This window comes from Leptonychotes weddellii, chromosome 3 (assembly GCF_054177405.1).
Source record: "Leptonychotes weddellii isolate Sample4059 chromosome 3, ASM5417740v2, whole genome shotgun sequence".
NCBI classification, from domain to species: Eukaryota; Metazoa; Chordata; class Mammalia; order Carnivora; family Phocidae; genus Leptonychotes; species Leptonychotes weddellii.
In genome coordinates, this window is record NC_138371.1 from 17,302,249 (window position 1) to 17,328,693 (window position 26,445).

A 26,445-nucleotide genomic window follows, 5' to 3' on the forward strand; every position below is an offset into this window, starting at 1 on the left:
TAACCATAAGAAGGGAAGACTTGAACTTCTTCAGTGGAGTAAGTGAATCATGGCCAGAGCTCTGGCTTAGTAAGCAAAAAACCAAGAAATGTCAAATGCAAGAGAACTGCCTCCCACCCAGCTGCTTAGTGATGTTCATGTGGTCCCGACTCTTAACACTTGACATCAGGGGCTCTGTTTTTTCCCCCAGGATTTAAGAAAAACAGGGAAAAAAGAAAATGATTATGGCACACCCTCCTACAGTCAGAGCACGGGCATACAAGAACGATCTGGTACGCCCGCTTTTGCCCCTTTCCCATTTTAACAAAGGTCTGTGCCGTTTCAGGCACCCTGCAGGGGAAGCCACCAGAGGTGCACGACCTGGCATATCCCTCCAGCCTGCTCACCGAAGGTAATGTAGCCAATGTTGTCGCCCACGGCAGCATCGGTGTCTTTCAGCTCCAGAGGAGGTTCCCTGTGGCTAAAGAGGACCTGTGGGGCTGTGTGGCTGGCTCTGCGGCCTTCTTTGAACTCCTGCACAAAGCAACCAGAAGAGAGCATGACGTGAGATGAATGGCAACTTCCACTACAAGGCTGGCCCTACGGGGTGTGACTTCTGTAGCACCCCAGACTGGCAGAGGGCTAAGAAGAAACACCTGAAATGAAGCAGGACAAGTGCCGGCTGCTACCGATGCGATCCGGATGCAAAAAGATTTCCCCAAAAGATTTATTTACTTAAGAGCTCGTGCATGAGAAAGAGAGAGAGAGAGAGAGAGGAGTGGCAGAGGGAGAAGCAGACTCCCCGGTGAGCAGGAAGCCCGATGCAATGCGGGGGCTCCATCCCAGGACCCTGGGATCATGACCTAAGCCAAAGGCAGACGCTTAACCCACTGAGCCACCCAGGCGCCCCTGATGAGAGCATTCTTAATCCTGTTCCCTTTCTCTTGTTTGGGAATGACAGAGGCAATTAAAGAGGCAATTAAAGTTCATCTGACACTAAACTGACAACGAACTGCAAAGCATTAGAACCAGGTTACATTTAGGATTAAGGACTACTGCTGATTGTTTCTTTTGATTTCATGTGAAGAGCCTGTATTTATCAGGAAATCTTGACAATCTCAGGGTTCATGGAACCTAGGCTCCAGCATGCTTAAGACTCAAGATAAAATCTTAACTCCTTTCATCTTTGCCTGAAAGCCCCTTATGAGCTGGCCCATTTCTCACCCCTCCCACCCCCATCTCTGCTTCTTCCCCTTTCTTGAAAACCAGGCTTTCTCAGGGCTCTGGACCTTTGCACAAGTCCTGTTTCATGGAGGTATCTTAGACCGTTACTGTTTAGAATCCACCAATCAGAACTTTAGACTAAATGTAAGCCCTTCTCAGGGGCAGAAGACAACGGAGTTAAAGAAGCTGAGTTGTTTTAGGGTTCGCTGAGAGGAGGCGGCTGTGTGACATGAGAAGTGAAAGCCTGACTGTTAATTCTGGTCTTGAATGGCTATAGACTCAATCACCACCACTCTGCCTAAGAGCTCATCATCCATAACAAAACGTCCCCACCCTCATCAAACGACAGGAAAATGAGGATGTAAAAACCAGGCCATTCCCCCCTATGTTTTAATCTTCAAACCTCAAGCTTTTCTAATGCATACATTCCTTTGTACATACCAAAGTGATACAAGGCATCCCTGTCTCAACCCAGATCTGCAAGAACAGAACTAGATTTTCCAGCAATGCCAGTAAAACAGGGTGATCCAAATTCACTGAGTGATAGCCGAAGGACGGAACCAAGGGCTAGGTAGTTCTAGGAGTACCGAAAGCATGCTAACAGGGCTGTTTTGTCTGCACTGCTCTTCTGCTGCTGCTCAGCTATGACCTCCTCTATCCTGCCATCTCCAAAAGACTCGGGTAGCTGGCTGCCATCTCGTCGGGAGTTCCCATGTCTTCTAAGTCTCTACTATGGCAGTTTACTATGCACTAAAGCATCTGGCTTCTCTACCAGGTTGTAAGCTCTGCAAGCCAAGGATCCTCCTTTATTACTCTGTATCCATTCCTCTTCCTTCAAAGAGGCTGGCTAGCACATGGCTTGCTGAATGAAAGTAAGCACTTTCTACCCTAGCTGAGTTACAGCTGTGGCACTGTAAAGGAAGGGACAGGAACAATGCTTCCGTTTGTAGGTAGGAAGAATGCGCACAGGGCAGCAAGCCCTCAGCAAATTAGTGGCAAAAGGATAACATCTGAGGAATTCTAACGCCCAGTCTGGAATCTCACCTGTTCCACCACCCTGCCTCCTGAGCTGGCACTGCTTGGCTTCTAAAGCTTGGTGGAAGATAAACTAACATAGCCAGGTTAGGTTAGCTCCCTATCTTTTGTTTCTCAAATGAAAAATATTCGGAGAGGTATGGAAGGAGTCAAGATCATTCAAAATGGAAATTCCTAAAGCAAAGCTTCTGAGATTACCCTTCTCTAGAAAATGTTACTTTTCATTCTGGAAAGGGGTTGGGAGGTTTTCTCACTTTTTATTTTTACTCTTTAGCACCCCCCCCCCGGGGTGGGGGGAAGCAGAGAAAATAGAACAGATAATAACTGCCAGCGTTTTCTTGTGTTTAGTAAGTTTCTCGAAGGCTCCAAATCACTGGTACCTGTTGGCATTCATACCCAGATGGGGTGAATGTAAACCCATGGTGACCTATTAGCGTGGCTTCCATCAGTTCTGTGTACGGAAAATGACACGTGGATCTGGTTAAAAATGCACTTCTGATTTGGGTCTATCCTTTCGGCGCTGTCACGTCTTTGTTTCTTCTTGGTACGCTCTTAAATAATACTTAAGAAACAAATCAACCAACCCACCCAAACAGTTCTCCTTTTTCATTAGGGTCTTTGTCCTGTGCGTGTCAACAATGATGCCTCTTTTTTCTTCCTCCAACTAGGATGTCTTTTGAGTATCACAATACTATTTCTCTCTTCCATCAAAGCACAATTTATGATAGCAAGTTCAGAATAAATCCAAGTATACACAGAAACTGAGTATATGATAAAGGTAGCATCGTAAATTGGTAGTATAAACATGGGCCTTGAAACAATGGCTACTGAGACCAGTGGGTAGCCATTTAGAAAAAAATGATGGATGCATCTTTCATACCATATACCAGGAGAAAACTCTGAACAGGTAATCAAAGATTATGTGTAAAATATGAAACTGTAAAAATACTAAAAAATAATACAGGTACATTTCTTTACAATCTTAGAGTAGGAAAGGAGTTTCTAACTATGACTCAAAATCTAGGAGCCACAGAAGAGACTGACTTAACTATGTGAAAATAAACTTCTGAGTTGAGGGGAAAAAAAACTCCACAAACTCTAATGACAAACTGGAAAAAATATTTGCTACTCCTACCATAGATAAAAGGCTAATCTCTCTAGTATATAAAGAAATAGAGAAGATTAGCAACCCAATAGAAAAATGGGTAAGGATAGAGACCTCTCACAGGGAAGAAAAATAAATAGCCTTCAACCTAAGAAAAGATGTTGGACCTTGTTCCCAAGAGAATGTAGATACCATTTTTCATCTATCAGATTGGCAGAAATCCGAAAGTCTGACAACATACTCTGGGAAATCGGACACTTTCATGCATTGTAGGTGGGAGGCAAAAGGGTACAACCTCCGTGGAGGAGGGTCTGGCAGTATCTACTAAAGCTCCTGACTTTCACTCAGTGCTCCCACTTCAGGAAAACATCCTACAGCTATAACCACACAGGCAACCAGGTAGACAGGGTTCTCAACATCCTATCTTCACACCTGCCTGAGAGGCAGATTGCTTGTGTCTTGTCCCTGAACATACAGAAACCAGTGGTCTCTGTTTAACTTTTCTTGGTTATGGGGCGGACGTTAAGATCTAAAAATATGAAAAATATTCTAGTTCACCATACTCTATAATCTCCAAAATTGTATTGTTCCTAATGCTTTTCACAGAATGAGCAGTGACATGGTATCTACCAGACTTTCTCTAGTGCTCAGCTTGCATGCTGACAAAGATAATGCACCAAAGGCAAACACTAAAATATCCATGTGAGTGGGGAATGGAAACTCCGTCTTTTTCCCAAAGGCAGGAAGCATCCCTCAGAGTTGGCCTGCTGACTGCCAAAGCAGGAATCGTGTTCTGACCAAACTGAGGTCCACGCCAGGAGGGGAAAACCCATAAAGGCCCACAGCAAGCAAGTCAGTGACGTGGAGGAACTTCAAACAGTGTCCCTGGGTCCCAGCATTCTGTGCTAGGCATCCACTGTTCTAGGAATTTAAAATAACGAAGTCCAGGAAAAGTCTCAGATGATTTATTTTGGAGTAAAATCTAGCAAAATAAGCCCAGGTTTCTAAGGTCATTTCAAATAAATTGCCCCAGCCTTCGACTCCGTGGAGAAGGAGGCAAGGCAGATGGCTTCCCGAGCACAGCCTTTTCACAGCCCGGGACACCAGCTGGGGCTGCATGGTGCCAGTCCAGTCACTAACTAGAGATACTGTCAGTGCAAAAATGCAGAGACTTGCTTCTCCCTTTTAGACCAGTGCCCTACTGCATGTATTTTGAGGGAGGAGTTTAAATTCATATGCAAAAAAATACACAATACTCTCCTAAGGAACAAATCTCCTGTAAGCTCTCCAAGATAAGGTCTGTTTAAAGCATAAAATGGAACAAGACTGGTAAAAAACGAGCCAAATCTAAATATATACTTCATAGCTTTTAAAATTAGTTTGTCAGTCTGGATTCAGCCCAATTTCTAAGCTACTGCATTTAATTCCCCTGTCATTTCTGCCTAAAAACAGATGAAATGCCTGTCTGGAAGCTTACATTTAGGACCCAAGATATAGGTCTATGTATCTGTGTGTATACACACACACTCTCTCTCTTTCAAAGTTTAGTACTCTCAAATGCTCAAAGTGTCAATATCCTAATTTTTCTGCATTGTGGCTCCAAAATTAGAGTTTCTGATTAATTAGACTAAACACAAAAAGCCACTAGAGATGGATGAAATTGAGGCTCTCACTTTTGAGTATTTCCCTAGCCGCTTAGAGAGGATACCCATAAAATATCCTCACTACATTAAGCACAACCATTTTTCAACTCCATGTAGCAAAAAAGATTCCGTCTCGGAATTCTTAAATCTCTTCACCCTGCCAAGCAACACAATGAACGTACAAAAGGTGTTGGAAAATTTACCCACTGTACTAGATATTGAATGCTGAGCCATCTGGGAAGAAATCAGCCTGGTTATCACTTCAACGACAAGCTCTCATTATCTTAGCGCCAGCAACTGGTTAGCAGACAGCATGACACTACCACAACGGAGTACTGTATCAAACTGGAGTCCAACTGTACCAGAAATCCAATTACAAAATGTCCCACTAAGCCCCGTTCCTCTTCTTGGTAGGTGAGCTGCTTCTGAAGGAGGCGCTCTATGGTGACCTCAGGCAAACTCCAGCCAATTTGCCTCACTGTCTGCTCAACGACTCTACCCTAACTGATATACTATCTACTACTTAGGAATTTTCTAGGGATTCTGTTCTGAGAAGACTTTAGTACTCAATCAAGCCAAGAATGGACCTTGCCAGAAACTGCAGGAAGGGTAGGAAACATGACTAAGCTTTAAATCGAGGACCCTATGGCAGCAAGGGTGCTTAAAACTCAGTCATACCATTAGTATGTTTAATCCTCAGTTCACTCTCCAGTCCAATCCAGTCCTGCAAAAGGCTAAAGGCGCTAAGGAAAAACTACACGCAGTGAGTCTGGTGCGAGCTGTTTAATGAAATCTTCAACAAGTGCTGGCACCCTCACAGTGGCCAGTTCTCTCTTCTATGCTCATGGTGTGCTTCAGTGCCAAGGTATAAATCACCACCATGGTGTCCCCCCATAAGAGTCCGATCCATACCTGCATGAACACTTTTCCAATGACCACATCGTCATCATCCTTGAACACTGTGCTGAAGACTACTGTGACTCTGTCCTTTTTAGATTCAACGTACCTGAGGGGAACAAAACCCATGAGGTAAGAAGTACAGAATCAGCATGAGACTCTGTCAAGAACTCGATCTCCAAAGTGAAGTAGGTGGGTAAAGTCCTAAATCTCTTAGTTCATAAAACAAGGCATGCCAAGGGAGACTCAGTATGTATGACCAACAAAGTCAGTATAACACATGCATGCCCTGAGAGAGGCAGGAGAGGAAAATCACCCTGAGTAGCTGGTACTGACTTGTCTGTGTGGTAGGACATGGAATCTGGGGTTACTAACTCTCAGAACTTCACTTTAAAAAATTTCTTTATATACTAGGAGAGTCCTACTATGTAGAGGATTCAAGAGTTGCAAACACACAGAATGCACAGTCCCCTCTCCCTCCTCGTTACCCAGGCTGTATGACTGAAGGGGACCTTCAATAGTGGTGCCTTAAAGGAAAGCACTGGATTCCCCTTTCATCTTTTGCCAACTTCTGGTATCTGGAGACCAGCAGAAATGGCCCCCTTTTCTCCTCTGTCATCTACATCCTGGCTTAAAGAATTTTATGAGAAAGACATGTTAGGGAGATTCACACAATAGAGCTTAAGGTCTGACTTAACTGTGTATCTTTCAGTAAGGGCATGTTAACAGCCACACCCAGGCTTTAGGACCAAGTTCTATACTCACATGGTCTCATCATCCCTATAATGGATAACTGCCCTGTTCTCGCCTTCCTTGCCCTCTTCTTGGAATTGGAAATATTTCTCAAAGACAGAGGCAAAACAATTTCGTTTCAACATGCCAGCCTGATGCACAATGGAATCCTTGGATGCCGGCAGATTTTCAAGGTCATATAGCAAAGAGACATTGTACCCTGGAGAGGGGAAAAAAATCAAAAAACAAAAAAAACAATGGTTATATTAGGAACAAAACCAAAAAACTTTGCAGGTTCTAATGACATTTTATTTTGTGTCAGTGTCCATACTTTTAACCGAGGTAGATCGCTATCCATTCTCATCTGCCTCAAATGGCAAATGAGGTAAGATAAAACTTTAATTCTTATAAAACCACTGTAAATATATATGTAGCTAATTAACAAATGCTATGCAAAAATTTGAATCAGTATCAAAGATGACTAATTACAAATAAGGAATAGGAAGAAGCCATAATCCAGGAACTTTAAGTAGAAATTTAGTGTTCTAGACACAGTAGTGAAGGGGGCACTTGTGTATGCTATCAAGCTATAATAATAGGAGTTACAGATTTTCCTCTGATGGTTTAACTGCCAAGTGCTAACATAAGTCAGCAGCTGGGTAGCTTTTTGATTAAAAAAAAAAAAAACAACAAACCCCTTACATACCATCACAAACCCTTTGTGGTAGGAGGCAAGGTATGGACAAATCTAAAAAATGTGTGTGCGCGCGTGTGTGTGTATAGTGTGTATACTTCCCCAGTAGCTTTTACATGTAAACGCTATAAAAATTTCACAGTGTTTTAAAATATTTTACTTCATTTGATCTCTGTAAGAATTCTTTGAAGTAGGCAAGTCAGATATGGTTATTCCCATTTTAGAGGGAAACAAGTTCAAAGGAGCAGAGTGCCATGCTAAATGCAGCATGACATAGAGGTGTAAGCAACTCTATTTTGAGTTGAATAGAACTGGGTCCAAATCCTGGCCTTGCCACTTTGTGACCTTGGACAAACTATCTAACCTCTATAATTCCTGCATCTTATTTAAAAAGGGTGGTGAAATGGGGGAGGCCCTTGGGAAAATTTAGAGAGCGTTAAGTATTTTAAAGTGCCCGGAACACAGTAGGTCATCAATAAATGGGACCCGAAGCCAAGTTTGCTGACCACTGCATGTCGAGTACGAGTTCCAGCAAACACGGTTAGGACAACTGATGAGTTAATCAAACAATTAATACATGCCAAAAAGCCTAGAGGTGGCTTTGCAAGAGTATCTGTACATCACTGAGGATCATTTCATAGTCTAGGTAACTGCTGGGAATAATTTTACCAGAATTGTATGGAATATCTTTTTTTTTTAATTAATTAATTTATTATTATTATTTTTTAAAGATTTTATTTATTTATTTGACAGAGAGAGACACAGCAAGAGAGGGAATACAAGCAGGGGGAGTGGGAGAGGGAGAAGCAGGCTTCCCGCCGAGCAGGGAGCCCGATGCGGGGCTCAATCCCAGGACCTGGAATCATGACCTGAGCCGAAGGCAGACGCCTAACGACTGAGCCACCCAGGCGCCCCTGTATGGAATATCTTAAACATTTATACTTTGTCGCTATTTAATTTTTCCCCAAGAGCATTCCTGAGGTCTGTTTTTTGTTGGACTGATCTTCATGGAGAACATGGGCTATCTAAATCTCTGTTCTAGATTGTGCTAACATATTTTTGGCACTCCAATATTAAGTAATACCAATCATCATTCCATTTTGGGTACCTGAAAACCAGATAGGCAAACAGACTACAGGATTAAAGATTAGACAGAAAACGAAAATATATAGTTGAGGTTTGTTAGTTTTAAGAAGCCAATAAAACTAAGTAAAACTATAGCTAAAGTCAGACTCTAAGTAAGGCTTTGATATGATAAAGAGAAACATACTGAGGACAGATTAAAAGTAAAAATCTAGTATGGCCTGGACAACTTGCCCAGACAAAGCCACAGAAAAACAGGAGGAGACACACTACTTTCACACGTTTTTATACTTTGCACTTGTATGAACACAAGGTCTGCAATCTGGCAATGGCCTGTGCTTTTAGCAGGAAGTGGAAGAAAAGGCCCAGGGACAGAAACATAAGCACTCCAGTGGTTCTGATAGATTGTAGGATATGAGCTGGGTCAAGCATGCCCAAGAGTTCCAACACAATTTTTTCTGTTCTAGTTCTGTTTCTTTCTTCCTTCTTCTCTCTCTGAAATTCCTGATTCCCCTTAAAGCCTAGTGTTATTTATTTTTTGGTTTTTATTTCTCGATATACTTTTACCATCAATTTGGGGATGAACACATTCTAGTATTCTTTATGGACTGCAGTCAATGCTCCCACCTACAGTACTCCTAGTAACAAGTTACACCCCAAAGACCTCTTTCTGTATTTGGTGTTTTGTTTCCACAGCATACAGAAGACAGGGGAAGGTCTTCTATTGGGACTGGTGAGGCATGTCACTTTATAAAAATGAAAACAAATAAGCAAACAAAAACCACACAAGGGTTGGGGGAGGAAATAAGCTAGCAAAAGTAACAGCTGTGAAAAGACAGATGTACTTCCTTCTTAGAACAATTTGCTAATCAAAGTACCACAGGAACAAAATGCTAGTAATATTATGTTCAAAGGAACTTAACCACTTGGTCCTCATCAGGGGGCCCAGCTAAATGCTTCAGAATTTGAGGCTACCACTTATTCACAAAGATGAAAACAGTGTTCAGTTTTTCTGCTTTAAATTTCCTGTAAAGCAGTAGGAACGTAGCTGTTGTAATCAAGGAAGGCCATGGTGCTTTTCAATTCCTCTGGCTGCAAAGAGACTATTTATTCTTTATTACAAGGGGGGCTGAAATTTTTGTTCCTTGAATATGTGAGAATAGTTGTGTTTCCTTCTCCAAAAGTGCAGAGTACAGAAAATGGTACTACTAGGGGCTAGGGTGAAAACCAGTGTTTGCTCAGTCTCAAAAGGCATTTTAATCACCACGAGCAAACAAAAGTGGCTCACTGGTTGCAAGTTACTTGGCTCCACCACATAAGTGTTAAAAATGACACACATCAGTTCTGCAAACCACACCGTGTACCACTACTGGACAAAGTAAAGCCCCTTAAAAACTATTTTTATGGAGAGGGTTGAAGTGCGAACTGGGCTCAGGCAGAAATATTTGTAAAATGAACAATATTTAAACGAAATGCTTTGGTTAAAAAACAGCAGAGTACAAACATGACAGGTCTCTTTCCATGTCACTCCACAGTTGCTCATATTACTACATACCTGATTCGGGATTTACCAAGAAACTCCCGTACACCCTCTTTAATAACTAGAAAATACAAAAACAAATGTTAATCCAAAGGTCATGATAATGTCATTATTTTTTTATTTTTATTTTTTAAAAGATTTTATTTATTTGACAGAGAGAAAGAGCACAAGCAGGGGGAGTGGCAGGCAGAGGCAGAGAGAAGCAGACTCCCCGCTGAGCAGGGAGCCCAATGTGGGACTCGATCCCAGGGCCCTGGGATCATGACCTGAGCCGAAGGCAGTCGCTTAACCAACTGAGCCACCCAGGCGCCCGATAATGTCATTATTTTTAAAGCACTGTATTTGCCACGCTTCTTCTAAGACAGAATTTTTCATTTGGTGGATGGGACACTGAATACACAAGGGGAAGCAGATATATCTGAGTTCCCAAGCAAGTCACTCATGGAATCGAGATTAAATCCAAAAGGTTAGGGGCACCTCGGTGGCTCAGTTAAGCATCTGCCTTCGGCTCAGTACATGATCTCAGGGTCCTAGGATTGAGCCCTGTTCAGCAGGGGGTCTGTTTCTCCCTCTGCCTCCTACTCATGCTGTCTCTCGCTTTCAAATAAATAAATAAAATCTTTAAAAAACCCCACAAAACCTTGCTTAAAAAAAAAATCCAAAAGGTTAATCTAGGATGTGTTTTTCAATCAAGCTCATCTTTTACTCTTTTAGGACCTGGTCACACCCTTTGTATGTTCTCTGTTCTCCTCCTGTATATCGCATATTTGCACACAATCATTTTTGTTTTCAAGAGTGCAAAAGGATGTTAAACCCAAGTGAGAGTAGATTATGTTAGTTACCAACTAAGTACAGGCCGAATCAGTAACCCAGGTGAGTGAAGAGATAAAGCCAGAATTGCTGGGAACAGATTCTAGTTAGCCTGCTTATCTTGCAAGCCTTAGAATTATTTAGCTCATCATCAGTTTTATGACAAAAGACAAGAGATCACTGAACCATAGCCATTTATTTATACTGGTGGGTCCACAGAAAGCTGTACTCTCTAAATGTCCCTCCCCTCAAACCAATACTTACTGCTGGCTACTCTCCAGCTTTGGGGAGTAAATGATAAAACAAGAACCCTTTATACACCTTCCTATTTCTCTGTCAGAGTGACTGCTTTACCTGGTGGAAACTGTTCCTAGGCTGACAGTTGTAAGAAACAAACCTTTTGGAAGGACTAGTTCAGACTTAAATGTTATATAGGCTACATTAAGCAGTAGAAAAAAGCAGCAATCGGATGACAGAAAAAAATAAACATTAGAGCCATCAGAACTTAATAACTTTTTGGTATTTAGTAGTCTTGTTTAAGAGGCAAAACAGACATGGCTTATTCTTTTTTTTTTTTAAGATTTTATTTATTTGACAGAGAGACAGGGAGAGAAGGTAACACAAGCAGGGGGAGTGGGAGACGGAGAAGCAGGCCTCCCGCGGAGGGGAGAGCCTGATGTGGGCTGGATCCCAGGACGCTGGGATCATGACCTGAGCTAAAGGCAGACGCTCAACAACTGAGCCACCCAGGTGTCCCAGACATGCCTTATTCTCAAACCTCATTAAAAACATACTTAGGGAGGGAAGGTGTCGTCACTATTCCACAAGGGAAAACGGAGGTCCGTGTATGTAACAGTATATTTAAGATTAGTACAACAGGCTGCAGGGTTTTGTCTCTAGACATTTAGTCAATTTCTCAACACTATCTCACCACAAACACACTAATGATCCTCTGGAATTTTCTGGGATATCAAAAAAAAAAAGGACACTTAATCTATGACAAGTTACCAAATTAAAAGTGAACAAAAGCATTAACTTTTGTTTTAATTGTAAGAGTTACACATGCAGGTTTTACAGGATTCCATCAGCCAGAGAAAAGCAGTGCTAATGCAGGCAGTCCTAGAAGGGAGCTCCCATGTGAGCAGGCTCTGGTCTCTGCACCCACTCATGCCTGCATATGGGGGCTGGCAATAAATAGAGCTGAGTGAATATTGAGGTTTTTTCCTAATCTTACTTTCCATGTACCCTCTAGATATTAAAAAAAAAAAAAGCGCAGCAGCAAACCATGTATTTTACGTCCTGTTTGAAAAAATTATCACATGGTGAGGTTCTTTCCTTTCTGTTCTTAAATACTCTTTAATATTCCACATATTTATTTTACCACTTTCCAATAGCTGGAAGAAATTCTCTATCTGCAAACTATGAAAACAGAACAGACCTCAACGCCCGACTGTGAGCACACTTGTCTGTTATATAGGCAAATGACAAGTAATGCCACATGCAGTTCCGACCTGGTGACCATACAGCCACTGTAAGGTTATCTCTTTTACAGAAGAGGAACTGAAGGGAGCAGTTAAGGTCACAGAGTTTGTTGGTGGCACAGAGAGATCTCACCTTTAGGTGCACCATATACTACTTCTCCTAAAGACTCTTGCGGTGGGGGGAGTAACAGGCACATCCCAGAAGAATTTTAACTAGCATGGAATCTCTGAGCTGCAGTACTGCACCGTGTGTCCTGTGGGTACTTGGAGGAAGGGGAAATTCGATGTGGAAGGAAAAAACATAGCTCCTAAGATTTAGTTTAATTCCAAGCTTAATATTCTGAGATCTGAAAGATTCTTAGAGCCAAACATACCCTGTTTAACTCCTCTGCTCCTTCCACTTGGCAAAACCAGCCAACGCTTCCCTGTTGATATCACTTGCACGTTTAACCACGATTCACTTTTCTACTGAGTGCCCCCCTCTTCCAACCTGACACCAGGAGATGGGTGGAGGCACCCCATCAGTCCTCACCATCAGACTTTCCCACCCTAGCAGCAGGGGCTTTCTGCCTTGAAAAAGGGCCTGGGCAAAGTAGCAAGCTTCCTCTGGTTATCACAGGTTGGTCACTGTTTAACCAACCCAGAGAGCCATTTACTGTGTACTCTGCTCCAAAACTGTGAGTGTTACTTGCTCCACCCACTTGGGCGGGTGGGGTTGGTTGGTTGACCCTGTGGGAGCTACAAGAATAGCACTGTGTTGTGGAGTTCCAGTGTGCAGAAGGCACAGACTGGAAAGATTTAAGAAATCTAGCTTTAACGCTTTCTTTCACTTCCAAAGATTATTATCATCATTGTGCCTGCATCTTAAAGAGGGAGGACTGTCTGGGGAGAATGATTACACAATTTTGAGTTGTCTGTTCAAAGCCTTAACAATTCTTTTCAGGTAGTCATTTTATGGTTAATCAAAAGCGGGGCCACTTTAACGGTTACTTGTTCCCTTTTGTTAATCTGGTAAAGGGAGTTGGCCACTAACTTTTATAGAATGATCCTTCATATGTTTTATGAGACGAGGTCTTCCTCCTGAAGCTTTTCTTTCAGATAAAATCACCCCAAATACAAATTCTCTACACATCTCTTCTTCCATTGAACTTATGAGGCAAATGAGAAAAAGTTTTGGCTCTTCCCTTGAATTGCTGGGACAGATCAACTGCTTACGAATAACTAAGAAAACGACTGCCTATGGCTCTTGGGACTGTATTTAATATCAGTTTTGGTTTTAATACCAAAATATCATTGAGATGGATTTTGATCTTTTTTTATTGCAAACAGCCTTTTCATTGCATAAATTTTAAATATTTCAAAAGCTACTGCTCTTTATCAGAAAGAAAATAGAAATAGCTTATCTTCATTCACCGGATTAAGGAGAACCTAGCTTGTTAAAACTAAAAGATAGCTGAAAACTGATTCAGGAACTGAGTCATACTTCCTGCTTTGAGACCCAACCACAACGTGTGCACACTAGTGTAACAGCATTTTCTTTCTTCCATAAATGGCTCTCCCCAGAGCAAATATAGTTCAACAGGAACCAAACCTGCTACTTTAGCTATAGAAAGAAGCCAGTGAATGAGGCATGGCCATCAAGAATTTCAAAATACATGGACAGCGTTTCTTACTTCCCCAAAGGTAGTCATAGGGAAGAAGAGAAACTTAAAGCGGCCAGCTCTAAAGAAGTTTAAATCAAAAAATTTAAAGGGCAGACTTGTGCTTAAATTTCCAGAATGAGAAATTAAGACCATAAATTTTAAAGGCCAGAGCTGTATACCTGCTTCACAATATTATAGAAATAGAATGGAACCCATCTATCTTGAGATAGCTATTTCTTAAGTAGGCTCCACAATGTGGAGCCCAACGCAGGGCTTGAACTCACGACCCTGAGATCAATACCTGAGCTGAGATCAAGAGGTGGCTGTTAACTGACTGAGCCACTCAGGTGCCCTGTGATAGCTATTTTTAGAGTGGTCAAAGAATGTATTCTTTGGTGTATTTTTGGGAAACTAAAGTTGTTTTTGTTTTCATTGGTTAGGGAACACCTTTATTTTTCTAGAGTAATGAACAACAAGCAAAGCTCCAAAGCTTTTTCTGAAAAACACGCTTCTTTATATCATTATGGGTCAAGAGCCCCTGGTTAGGTGAGCAAGCTGTCCGGAGTGGCCAGTGCCAGTAGGCGTGACCAGTGCCACAGACCTTCTAGGAGTGGCAAGCTGCCAATAAGGTGAAGAGGAAATAAAGAGTCCCAAGGAAAATGATGTGGAACATACCTCATCAGCACCATGTGCCTGAAGTTCCTTGTAGAATTTCAAAGAAATACTGACCATCACTTTTGTTTTGTCTCCATTGGGATTTGAAATATGATAGAGGACTCCATCGAAATCTGTGAGGAAAGTAAATAAAACTGCTTAACTTGGGAATGGGAAATAAGATCTCAAAGCACCTGCCTACCTTGTTACAGGCCACAAGGAGGTCCTCCTTGGAAGCAGGCATATGAGTAAAATGGTATTTATTTTAAATCCATGCAGAAAGTCAGCAAAAACACTGGGATAGAACTATCAAGTACTTATCTCTTTGCTCTCTTCTAAAATTACAAAACTATTCTTACCTTCATCACAGCTTGGTACTGAAAGTATTTTTTTTAAAAAGCTTTTGCTGGGATGTATTTTATTTTTTTTAAAGATTTTTTATTTATTTATTTGAAAGAGAGAGAATGAGAGAGAGAGCACATGAGAGGGGGGAGAGTCAGAGGGAGAAGCAGACTCCCTGCTGAGCAGGGAGCCTGATGAGGGACTCCAAGAGTCCCGGGACTCCAAGATCATGACCTGAGCCGAAGGCAGTCGCTTAACCAACTGAGCCACCCAGGCGCCCTGCTGTGATGTATTTTAAACAAACCTACAATATGACGTATAACGGACCCCTAGTTTCCTCCATGTGACCTCAACAATTATCAACACATGGCCAACCTTCTTTCATTTAGACGTCCCCTCCCAATGATTTATTCTAAAGCAAATCTGAGACATCACATCATTTCATCCATAAGTATTTCAGAATGTATCTCCAATGATAAAGGATTTTTTAAAAAACAAGCTACAATACCATTGCTATGCCTAAATTTTTAAAAACAACCTCTTACTATCAAATATCCAGTCAAGTGTTCAAATATTCTACCCCCCCTCCAAAAAAAGGTTTTAAAATACTGTTGTCTTATTTGAATTAAGATCCAAATAAGGCCCCACACTGCATTTGGTTATTTCTTAAATTTCTTCTAATCTATATCCAGGCCTCCCCTCCCTTTGGCTTCTATCTTTCTACAGTACGGAGAGGATTTACCCTGTGTAGTCCCTGAAGCCAGGTGCTGAATGCCATCACTTTAGGGAGACCTGGCATTGCTAGTTAGTGGGAGGGGACAGGGATGGTGCCTGGCCTCCAGTCACAGCACTTCAGAGCTGCAAAAAGTCTTCCAAGATCTAGTCAAGTATCCTCACCTTATAGAGGGTGATTGTTTAACTCCTCAAAGTCCACACAGCAAGTGAGTAGTATCAATATCTAATTCTTTTTTTTTTTTTAAGATTTTATTTATTTATTTGACAGAGAGAGACAAAGCGAGAGAGGGAACACAAGCAGAGGGAGTGGGAGAGGGAGAAGCAGGCTTCCCGCCGAGCAGGGAGCCCGATGTGGGGCTTGATCCCAGGATCCTGGGACCATGACCTGAGCCAAAGGCAGACGCTTAACGAATGAGCCACCCAGGCGCCCCTCAATATCTAATTCTTAACAGGGAATAGAAAGCAGTAACCTCTCTCTGCCTTGTTGAACAGGTCTCTAGTATTTTCCATGTTTTCCCGCTACTCTAGTGCTAGGCAAACTGAGATGAAGATTGCCTGAAGACAGTAATTTAGCATTTCCAAATTAAATAAACTTGAGTTTATACCACAACAGTAAGCCCAAACTTCTAAAATATCAGCAGGTAACTTTACACAGTTCAATAAATCCATGAAATAATTATCTAAAACAAAGACCTCAAAAAGACTTGACAATCAAGGGATAGTACCCCAAATCTCAAAACTTATTTTAGGAATGATTTTGTTTTCTCTTTTTATATTGTGCCTTCTCTCTTTTTTTTTATTTATTCATGAGAGACAGAGAGAGAGAGAGGCAGAGGGAGAAGCAGGCTCCCAAGGAGCAGAGAGCCCGATGCGGGACTCGATCCCAGGACCTTGGGATCATGACCTGAGCTGAAGGCAGACGCTTAACCATCTGAGCCACCCAGGCACCCAATATATTGTGCCTTCTCTTAACAGGGCTGAAGGAAGGACACTTACCCGCAAATGTTACTTCTACTGCTTCTGGTTTGTTACTGCAAAACAAAAAGAAAAGTCCCTTAGTTAAGATAGTTGTATTGCTGCTTGGCTTCAAGGGGACTTGCAAAGACTTCTGAGCTTTATTTCAGATAGGAGCATTCTGGACCAATCTTATGCTTACTGCTGACCTGAGAACACAACTCATTTTCTCATGTACCTGAACCTTTGGGCTCACTTAAGGTGGAGGATACTTTTTTGTAGCAGGACAGATAGTTTTTGTTTTCCAGCTGCTGTCGAATCTTTGTCATGGTTGGTGCTTAGCTTCAGTTCAGAATTCCTTAAGACTATGATATGCACATTTGCATACGTGAACTACAAAATGCTATCTTCTGATCAATGTCTCCCCCACAGGACAGTAGTGATGGACGTGGAGGTAGTACATGCAGCAGGAAAGCTGCTGAACAGAACGTAGAATTTTTTTTTTTTTTTAAGATTTTATTTATTTGACAGAGAGAGACATAGCGAGAGCAGGAACACAAGCAGGGGGGGTGGGAGAGGGAGAAGCAGGCTTCCCGCAGAGCAGGGAGCCCGATGTGGGACTCGATCCCAGGACCCTGGGATCATGACCTGAGCCGAAGGCAGACGCTTAACGACTGAGCCACCCAGGCGCCCCAGAACGTAGAATGGTTTTAACTCACTAAAGATGAAAGGATAATTCCAGGCCATAAAACAAAACACGAAGTTCTATACCATTTCAAAGGCAATCTCTAAGTCTTCCTACACGTCTTTCCCTCTCCCTTAATGTCACCCAAGTATTCAACACTCTACTTCACGAAGCCCTCTGCCTGGTTCTACCCTAGTTTTGTTTTGAAATTCCTGTGCTGCACCTGCATAGAAAGCATAGCACAAAGTAACACTGTGAAATCACTGGCAACAGTCAAGACACCAATTTTCCAGCTTTAGCTTTTCATCAGGACCATGTTTTCAGACAAATTAACACCTGCACACCTTTATTTTCTCTTATTCATCTATAAAATGGGAGAATACAAGTGATCCTACCGACCTCATAGAACTGCTAAAGATAAAGCAAGAGAACAGATATGAAACTTATCCTGGAAGGCAATGACAACAGCCTGATACTTTCTGTGCAGCTCCCTGCTCAGCGTCGTACAGAAACTTCTACTTGATAAATGCTGCGGAGTTATTACCTAGAAGGCATGACATACATCCTAGCTATAAACAATCATGGTCAATTAACCTCCCATGAAAAGCAACCTTACGTGATTTCCCCACTTCTCAAAGCCCAATGGTAGGAAACAAAGGAAGACTCCACGTTTTTTGTTTTAAAGATTTTTTATTTATTTGACAAAGAGAGACAGTGAGAGAGGGAACACAAGCAGGGGGAGTGGGAGAGGGAGAAGCAGGCTTCCTGCTGAGCAGGGAGCCCTACGTGGGACTCGATCCCAGGACCCTGGGATCATGACCTGAGCCAAGGCAGATGCTTAATGACTGAGCCACCCAGGCGCCCCAAGGCTCCACGGTTTTATCTCTAACTACCTAGGACTCTAATGATTCCACTTTGTTTTATGGACCAGCAGACAAGACACACACATTTCCACATTTATCCTTGCCTAATTTGCTCAAGACCTCACCATGAAGTACATCTTTTTTACTTCTTTTTACATCAAGTACATCTTTTTACTACTTCCGCTCCCCTACCTGTAAAGGGCACCACGACTGAGCTGCCCTCTAGGTTGCTGGGAAATAATGGAATACACAGGGGGGTTTATGAGTGTTAAAAAGCTGCTGCAGATGTTATACAATACCGTTCCAGGAAACTGGCTTCTATGAAGTGTACGTTAGCCCTGTTGAAAAATCAACCGATATAAGTCACATACAGAGTTCTACTCTACTCTTTCATCATAGCCATCCATGTGTGGTTTAGGAGAATCACTCTGGGAGACTCTAAGAATGAAAGCACCGAGTGGGTTTACAGAGAAGCAGTGAGTTCAGAATATGATGAAAAGAGCGAGATGAAAACTTATATTGCTTCTGATCTTTCATTTGAAACTACAGCCAGGAGACAAAGACAATGAATGGCCAACCACCATTCCTCACCTCTAAAAAGCCAAGAGCAAAGGAAGAAGCAGCACAAACATTAATCTAGGGCTCACCTGAATGAATTATGAAGAGGCTGCACAATGGGAGGGAGCACCAAAGTATATTTTCCTGGGGAAGGGTGGCTATGCCAAAAAGTCAGGGTGGAGGCTTGTAAAAGTCCATATTGCATCACTTAGTAGGTGGCTGGGTTTTTCTTTTTTGTTTTTTTTTTAATCCTTAGGTTTTAACTCAGCCAACGAAGGACTGAGTTCCTCACTCTCCTACTTCAACAGATGGAGAAAAATTAGGTATAAATAAAAAACCTTAGGGTTCCAAGCTATAAACATTAAAAATTTTTGGAGTCCAGTGCAGGGCTTGAACTCATGACCCTGAGATCACGACTGAGCCGAGATCAAGGGTTGGAAGCTTAACTGACTGAGCCACTCAGGCGCCCCCCCCAACCTATAAACATTTTAACTGAAATTCTGAATTTCTCTAGGCTGTAAAGTTCCCAAGCACATATCCCCACTGGGAGAAGTTGCTTAGGAAGAGCTATACCAAGTGGTTTGCTGCCTGACTCGGGAATATTTGTCAAATCACCGCCATTAATATTTTAGTTTACTATTTGTGACTGCACAATAGGTTATAGAGAAGACAGGCTGTAAAGGAGAGCATTTGTCCAAAGGAGTCTTCCTGAGAGGTCATGTGGGTCATGTGCCCCAACAAACAGACCATAGCAAGAGTGAAATATACCAAACAGGAGGGTGTGTCAATTCCAAGACCAGGTGTTTGTTATTTACTTCTGTGGTTTAAAACCATGGAGCTAGAGGGGAGTAAGACTGGTCTGGCGGGAAAGCGCACCACTTTAACAAGCCCAAAAGATAAATGGATTAAGTTATTTTTTTGTTTTACCATCTGCTAAAGTTTCAGATGCTGGGAATGAGTTTAATCACAATAAAAGCAAGTCCTTAAGAGCTGACAGTTCAAGTCCTGTCACTTACTGGCTATAAACCACACTCAATGTTGTTCAGATATTGCTGAGCCTCAGGTTCCTTTCCTAGAAAATGAAAATTAAAAGGTTGTTGTGAAGACTAATTGAGATGACATGCGTACAGGAAAGCTTCCCAACCAGTGTCTTGTGACTAAGTTACAGACATGCTGAGATAATGATCCTCACAGCCCTCAGGGCCACCCAGTAGCAGGAGCTCTAGGCTAGACCATTTACTCAAATGTGCCATACAAATATCATGTTGTGTGTGTGACAGATCATAAATAAGGTTAGAAGTCCCCAGTGAAGGGTATCTGCACAGTGCTTAATGAATTAGTCTACTCCTTCCACAACTCCCAAGAGGCCCAGTTTTCTCAGCTGTAAATGGGAACTGCTGTCACACAGGCACATTTTGAAATCAAATGAAGTTATGATTTCAAAGCTTAGAGCAAAGTGTCTAATTCATAGACGGTGATCGATGAATTAGTTTTTCTTCTACGTGAAGTCAGAAGAGACCAGACTTTGAAGCCATCCATGGTTGGGAGAAGTTGTGGGATTGTGCTAACTCCCAGAATCAGGAATTGGTCAGCACTGTAAGGAGAAACAGAACAGTGTTGTGATATCCAGAATCCTAGAACAAACCAGCTAGATAAGTCCTCAGGGTTACTGACTGGATAGCACAAGACACTAAAATATATTCAATTCATTCAGATGGGTTTCAAAAGCTATTCTTAAAATCCTTAAAGAACTCCTGACAACTGTATTTTCCAATCTCCTTTTCTCATTAAGGATTTTGGAGTTCTTACTCCTGAATGCATCCAATTCCCCATCCGGGCACTTATGTGCCTCTTCTACTTACCCCTTCTATGAACCGAATGAGAGAAATTATTGAATTCGGCTATCTCACCGTAAAGTTTTCGATCACTCTCCAGTTAATTCCCCTATAAGGCTCCCATCAACCTATTTGAGCCAAGACTAAAAAATGTGGTCCTTACTCTCTGCTAAGCCAGATCTCAAAATATGCAGAACAAAGATGATCTAAAAGCTGATTCACACAGTATCAGAATAGTGATAAATTAAGCACCTAAAGAAATTAAGATCCATTCCACCTGGCCTCATCCATTCCTTCAAGAGAATAGTTACTGAGCTAACTATACATACAGTGAGGATGCTGGGAAAGAAAGATGACCAAAGTGATAGGCCCTGCCCTTAAGGAGTCATCAGTTTCTTGGAGTATAGCTCTGGAGCTTCATGCACAAAGCGGTGCCGAGGAGGTCAGAAGCCAGGCAGCAATGTGCAACTATAATGACCTGTAAAAAGACCAACCAGACCGGGCGCCTGGGTGGCTCAGTTGGTTAAGCGACTGCCTTCGGCTCAGGTCATGATCCTGGAGTCCCGGGATCGAGTCCCGCATCGGGCTACCTGCTCAGCAGGGAGTCTGCTTCTCCCTCTCCTGCTCCCCCCTCCTGTGCTCTTTGTCTCTCTCACTCTCTCTCAAATAAATAAATAAAATCTTAAAAAAAAAAAAGACCAACCAGACCATTCCATTTCTTCTAGATGTTTAAACAATGTCCCAATTCCAAATCACTTCAAATCAGTCTCTCTGAGGACACATGCAGCATATTTAGGAATCAGAACAAGGTATCAGCAAGATTTAATTTATTCTTTTCTCAAATTTCTCCTCCCACAGTCCTTGCCCACCCCCAACTGGCACGGCTTGCTTCACTCCCCCTCACACAACCACAGAGCCTCACAATATGCACAGCTGTGGCAAGGAGCCAGCATGCACTTAAAATCAACAGCAATTCGCATCTGACAGCATTTCCTCAATTCTGGACTCCAGACTTGAAGTTGACAGGCCTAGCTTCTGAGGCTGAAAGGTTCTTGTATGTATACAGTAACAAAAAATTAAATTAATTTGCCAGATTATTTCTGTTTTAACTGGGCATCTGGATAAGAATTCCTAAATGAAAAGGCAATGCTGTTGACAAGACCTGCACAAGCTTATTTGCAGTGTTGAGCATGGCTTCTTAATCAGCATATTCTCATAGTGTGTAGGATGTCGAGTAGACAATTTACCAATAATTATCATTTTGTGACGATATATGAACCATTCCAATAAGCCATTTTCCCCAGGAGTGTGGTAGGAAAAAATAGAAAGCAATTTGTTAGGAATGAATCTTAGGCTTTTTCGGAACTGCCTCCAAATTAAAAGGTGATCATGCCTAAATGTTCAACAGTTTAGATTAACAACTGCTTTACCCAAAGTTAGTTTAGACTCTTAGTAGGATGTTATAGGCAACATTCAGCAGGATGGTCTGAGGCATCATTTAAAAAAAAAAAAAATCAACCTCAGGAGGAAAATTACTGCAACTGTATTTTGAAGCATATACCACAGACTATCTCATGCTCGCATGTTCAGTAGCTTCAACAGTGCTACTGCTGTTCAACAGAACTTTCTGCAAATAGTGGAAATGTTCTACATGTGTTCTGTCCAAATATGGCCGCTACTAGCCACATGTGGGGGCAACTGAGCACTAGAACCGTGGCTGGTGTGCAGCCACGGTTACATCTGCAATCCCACCTACCTCCTACCTCCTAGGCCTGCTATCAGGGTCTCTTCAAAGATCTTCAGAACGCTTTTCTGCAGAGTATGTTTTGAGCCCACTTAAAGTCACACCTCAAAGGGAAGACAGGCCACAGTAAAAGCCAAAATTTGCTGCCCTGCCCCAATATCCAACATTGCTATAACATATACTTCGTTAAGAAATGTCTTAGAAGTTCTAACTTACGCTTCCAGACTGGAGTGCCTATTTTAATTCCTCTGAAACGGTACTTTGTTAAGAGTTAATTTTTTAAAAGGAAAAGAGCTGATGTTCTGGATAATGGGCTTCATTTTGGTATCACAAATACACAAATAGATGTGAATGTACTTCTACACTACAAGGCATGCTTCTACTTGAAAATGAACAGACATTTATCTTGTAGATCAGCTTATAACCACCCAGGTCTCATTCTCTGCTAGTCTGAACTCGAGAATGCACTTAACAGATTCAGCTGTGAAAATGCAGAAGTTAATTTAACTTCCTCCGATGTGCTACACTGCTCAAAAGAAGTACCCAGCCATCACCCAAAATAAGACTCTGAGCTGATTCACTCAAACATTTAAAATGCAGAGGAACTGGTGAGACTGAAGACAAGAAGCAAGTTAGCTTCAAATATAAGTAACTGCAGCCCCTGGCAGGAAATAGCAGCTACTGCTTACTGTAAGCCTTACTTCAACTAAAGCCATGCTTTACTTTACAGATAAAATCTGTGACCTTATAAAAGAGACAAGAGACACAGTCTGTTCAATTTAAGCAGTGGGTTAGAAGTATTTTTTTTTAAAGCCTCCAAGCCACAAGTTCATTATGAGCACTTTAGAATTTCCCCGGCACCAACCCTTTCCCATCTGCAGATCTCCAAGTACTTCTTTCTTATGACTAGTTCCCAGTTCACCAGAAGGTTTGCACTTATTTCCTCAACTGTGTAACCAAGAGGCGAAGCCCAGGGAAACGAGGCAAAGGGGCTGGCTACAGGCCACCGAAAATTAGAAGCTAAAACCAGATCCTTGGCTCACGTTTTAAATATTAGAAAAGCAAAGCAGCTTCGGGGAAGGAGGCTGTTTTCTACTGATTCTTGTGTTTCACAGAGAAGGCTGCCTTAGAAATACGTACTAACCTACCTTTAAAAAGGCCAATGATAAATAAAGGTTATCTGAGAACTTTATAGACTTTGGATGCTTCTAAGTGTGTACCTGGGCCAGGATTACCACATTAAAAATCACAGACCAGGGGTTTTATATTAAGAGTTTAAAAGATAAATGGGTGGGGAGAGGAGAATTAGAACCTCAGAAAAGAGATAAGGGAGGGGTGTGAATGGGGAAACTATCAGCTTTGCTTGAGAAATATGTAACAAAATGGCCAGTGTGTCTTAACAGTAGGGTTCGGGAAGGGAAACTACATAAGTCGCGTTTTTCCGGCTGCACGACTGGGTCTTTCAGTCTTGCCTCCAGCTCCTTTAGACGTTGAGGTGGGGGTGGGGCTGGGGAGCGAGAAGGCCGGTGGGGACGTGGGCCTGCATCTTCTTCCCTCCTCCAGTCCTGGGAATTCCTGGAAACTCCTTCCAACCCAATCTCAAACGGGCTTTCTTGGGGTTCAGAACAATGACGGGGAATACAGAGATAAGGGGTCCCCTGCTCGCTCCAGAAGGCAATGGGATCCTCCGGCCAGAGTTCCGGCCCCAGCTGTCCTCATGTCCCACAGGTCTCCTGCCCTTTGGCACGCGCGCTTCGGTCCACTCGCCGCTTCCGCATCCTTCCTCCAAGCCTTTCCCCACGCATCTCTGCCCCTCACCCCACCGCGCCCAGTCGCCTCCCACGTTTACCCCGCCAGGGCCGTCCCCACACCCGGCCAGGTCTCCCACCTCGTCCCTCCAAGTCTGGGGGAACTGAACGACACTGCGGACTAGCAGGGGTCAACTCTGCCTCCCCCGCCACCCACCGGCCCTGGGCGCGCGCTCACCCGGCGGCCGCGTTCTCGAACTTGAGCGCGAGCGTCTCCTCGATGATGCGGTTGTTCACCTCCAGCAGGATCATGGCGGCGGCTGCCCCGGGCAGGGGAAGGAGAAACAAGGGAAGGTGAGGGTGGGTAAGGGAGGAAAGGACGGAGGGAGCGGCCCTGCTGCCCCCTGAGGAGGGGGGTTGGGTGGGGTAGGAGGTCAGGGGAAAGGAGAAGAGGGACCGGGGTGGGAGGGAAGAGGAAGACGCGCGCGCTCGCCCTCGCACGCACTGACTGTGGAGACGCCCACCCACCCGACCGACCTGGCCCCCGAAGCCTGAACCCGCCTGCCGAGCCGCCGCCGCCACCGCTGCCGCCTCACCGACAAGCCCGGTCCCCGCCCAGCCCCCGGCTCCAGCCGGCCACTTCCGCTCTCACACCCACTTCCGCTCGCTGCCCGGACGCGCGGCCCCGCGGCGCCATTTCCGCTTTGACCCCTCGTGCACGCGCACGCAGGGGCGCCGCGGAGGCTGGGCTGGCGCATGCGCGACCCTCACCCCATCCCCCGGTTCCTTCCGCTTTCCCACAGCCTCCCCTTCACGTCCAGCTCCTGCAAGTTTGTCTCCTCGTCAGCTGTCATTCTCCAATGCCTGCCTCACTGTCCAGCCCCTCCCTCCCGCTCGTCCCAGAGGTCCAGCTCTACCCTTCCGGTCGTGTCATTTCAGAGACGCCGCGAGGAGCTCGCCCTTGTCCTCTCCTAGCCGGCTCCTTTGCTCTCAGCTTGTCGGCGTGCCCCTTACTTATGCCACACTAATGGCTTCTAGCAGCACCATCACGAATTCATTTCTCCAGCCAATATTTAGCGGCCTCATGGCTCTGTGCTGGCGGTACAGTGGTGAATGATACTGACGACATCTTGCCCTCATGGAGCTTACAGTCTGGTAAAGGAAACCAAGTCTCAATTATATAACTACAAATAGTTAAACGAGCAATGAAGGAAAGCAATGAGAAGTCACCTAGGTGAATAGGCCTCCCTGGGTTTGTCATGCCTCCGTTTTTGTGCCTGGGAGCTGCCTCTGGGTGCCACGAACATGATTTGATTTCTGTCTGACACCCTTACGTTTCAGTGCCTCTGCCAGAGACATACCTTCATACTTATCTGAAGGTGTGTGCCTTGTTCTGCATTTTCCCTCCTCCAGGGAGAATCTAACAAACTTAGTTGAGTCTCTTCTACATGCATTGATTTATTTTCTGCTATGTACTCTTGGGGTGGGAGTGGGAGAAAACAAAAAATGAACAAAAACTAGCGCCTGTCATCGAGGCCCAGACAGCTCTTTAAAACAGATTCTTATCTGCTAATATTTTAGCATTAATGTTTATTGAACTAAAATAATGCACATCCATGATGTAAAAATATATATGTATATATATATGTAAAAATATATACATAAGCTAAAAGTCTTGTAATGGTCTACTTTGTAAAGGCAGTATCTTCAACTCTTATGTATGCATCCTGATTTGAACCATGTATCGAAACAAATGCTTGTAATATTCTTGATTTGTTAATTTTCAGCATTATCTGTTGACTTCCTGCGGTAATAAGAACATGATATTTCACTTCTGCCCCCTGCCCCCTGCAGTTATGTAACAATTTTTGGCGAAACCGATAATCAGCATTTAAATTATTATGTATGCACATACTGCTTACCAGTGAGCCCCAGAGTACGCTACAACCATGCCTTCTAACTTACACAACCTTTCATTTTTTTAGACTTAATTATTGCCTTTTTTCTCTCTTGTAAATTTTCTGTATTATCTACAGTTGACTGCCCATCCCCTCTCCCAAGTGCGCTAAGACTCTGTCAAAGTCTAGCAATATTTTCCATATACTCAAATACATAAGTTCCACTTTTTCTATAGCGTCTTTGTCCCAGAGCTCTCCTTTCTCTTGTTTTAATCTGGATTGACTGCTCTCTAGACTTGCTGTACAGTTGTCATTCTGGGATTTTCCTTACTGCTGTTTTGGGCCGTTTTGCCCACTTCCTGGATCCAGTGGCTTCCTTTCCTTGCTTTACATCCTTGTTTTGCTAAAGCATTTTCTCTAGTAACTTCCTAAGGAAGAGACTTAAGGGATATGTTGTTGGAATCTGCATTTTTTTTTTTAAAGATTTTATTTATTTGACAAAGACACAGCAAGAGAAGGAACACAAGCAGGGGGAGCGGCAGGCAGAGGAGAAGCAGACTCCC

General features: G+C 43.1%; 1 protein-coding gene across 3 annotated transcripts in view; it reads right to left on the reverse strand.

Annotated features, from left to right (window-relative positions):
- ARPC2 (actin related protein 2/3 complex subunit 2) overlaps nucleotides 1–24,667 on the reverse strand; it is a 29,633-nt gene extending 4,966 nt beyond the window's left edge. Inside the window, exons 1-8 of one of the 3 annotated variants that reach the window (XM_081813620.1) lie at nucleotides 24,522–24,667; nucleotides 24,223–24,304; nucleotides 16,594–16,628; nucleotides 14,542–14,654; nucleotides 9,948–9,993; nucleotides 6,649–6,835; nucleotides 5,899–5,992; nucleotides 387–513 (exon numbers count right to left, since the gene is read on the reverse strand). In XM_081813620.1, the coding sequence (XP_081669746.1) occupies nucleotides 387–513; nucleotides 5,899–5,992; nucleotides 6,649–6,835; nucleotides 9,948–9,993; nucleotides 14,542–14,654; nucleotides 16,594–16,628; nucleotides 24,223–24,296 (676 nt within the window). In that variant the 5' untranslated portion in view covers nucleotides 24,297–24,304; nucleotides 24,522–24,667. Of the gene's footprint in view, nucleotides 1–386; nucleotides 514–5,898; nucleotides 5,993–6,648; nucleotides 6,836–9,947; nucleotides 9,994–14,541; nucleotides 14,655–16,593; nucleotides 16,629–24,222; nucleotides 24,311–24,521 lie in introns of those variants that run through there. The other 2 variants (XM_081813621.1, XM_081813622.1) reach the window with 2 other exon arrangements.
- Nucleotides 24,668–26,445: the final 1,778 nt, after the last annotated feature.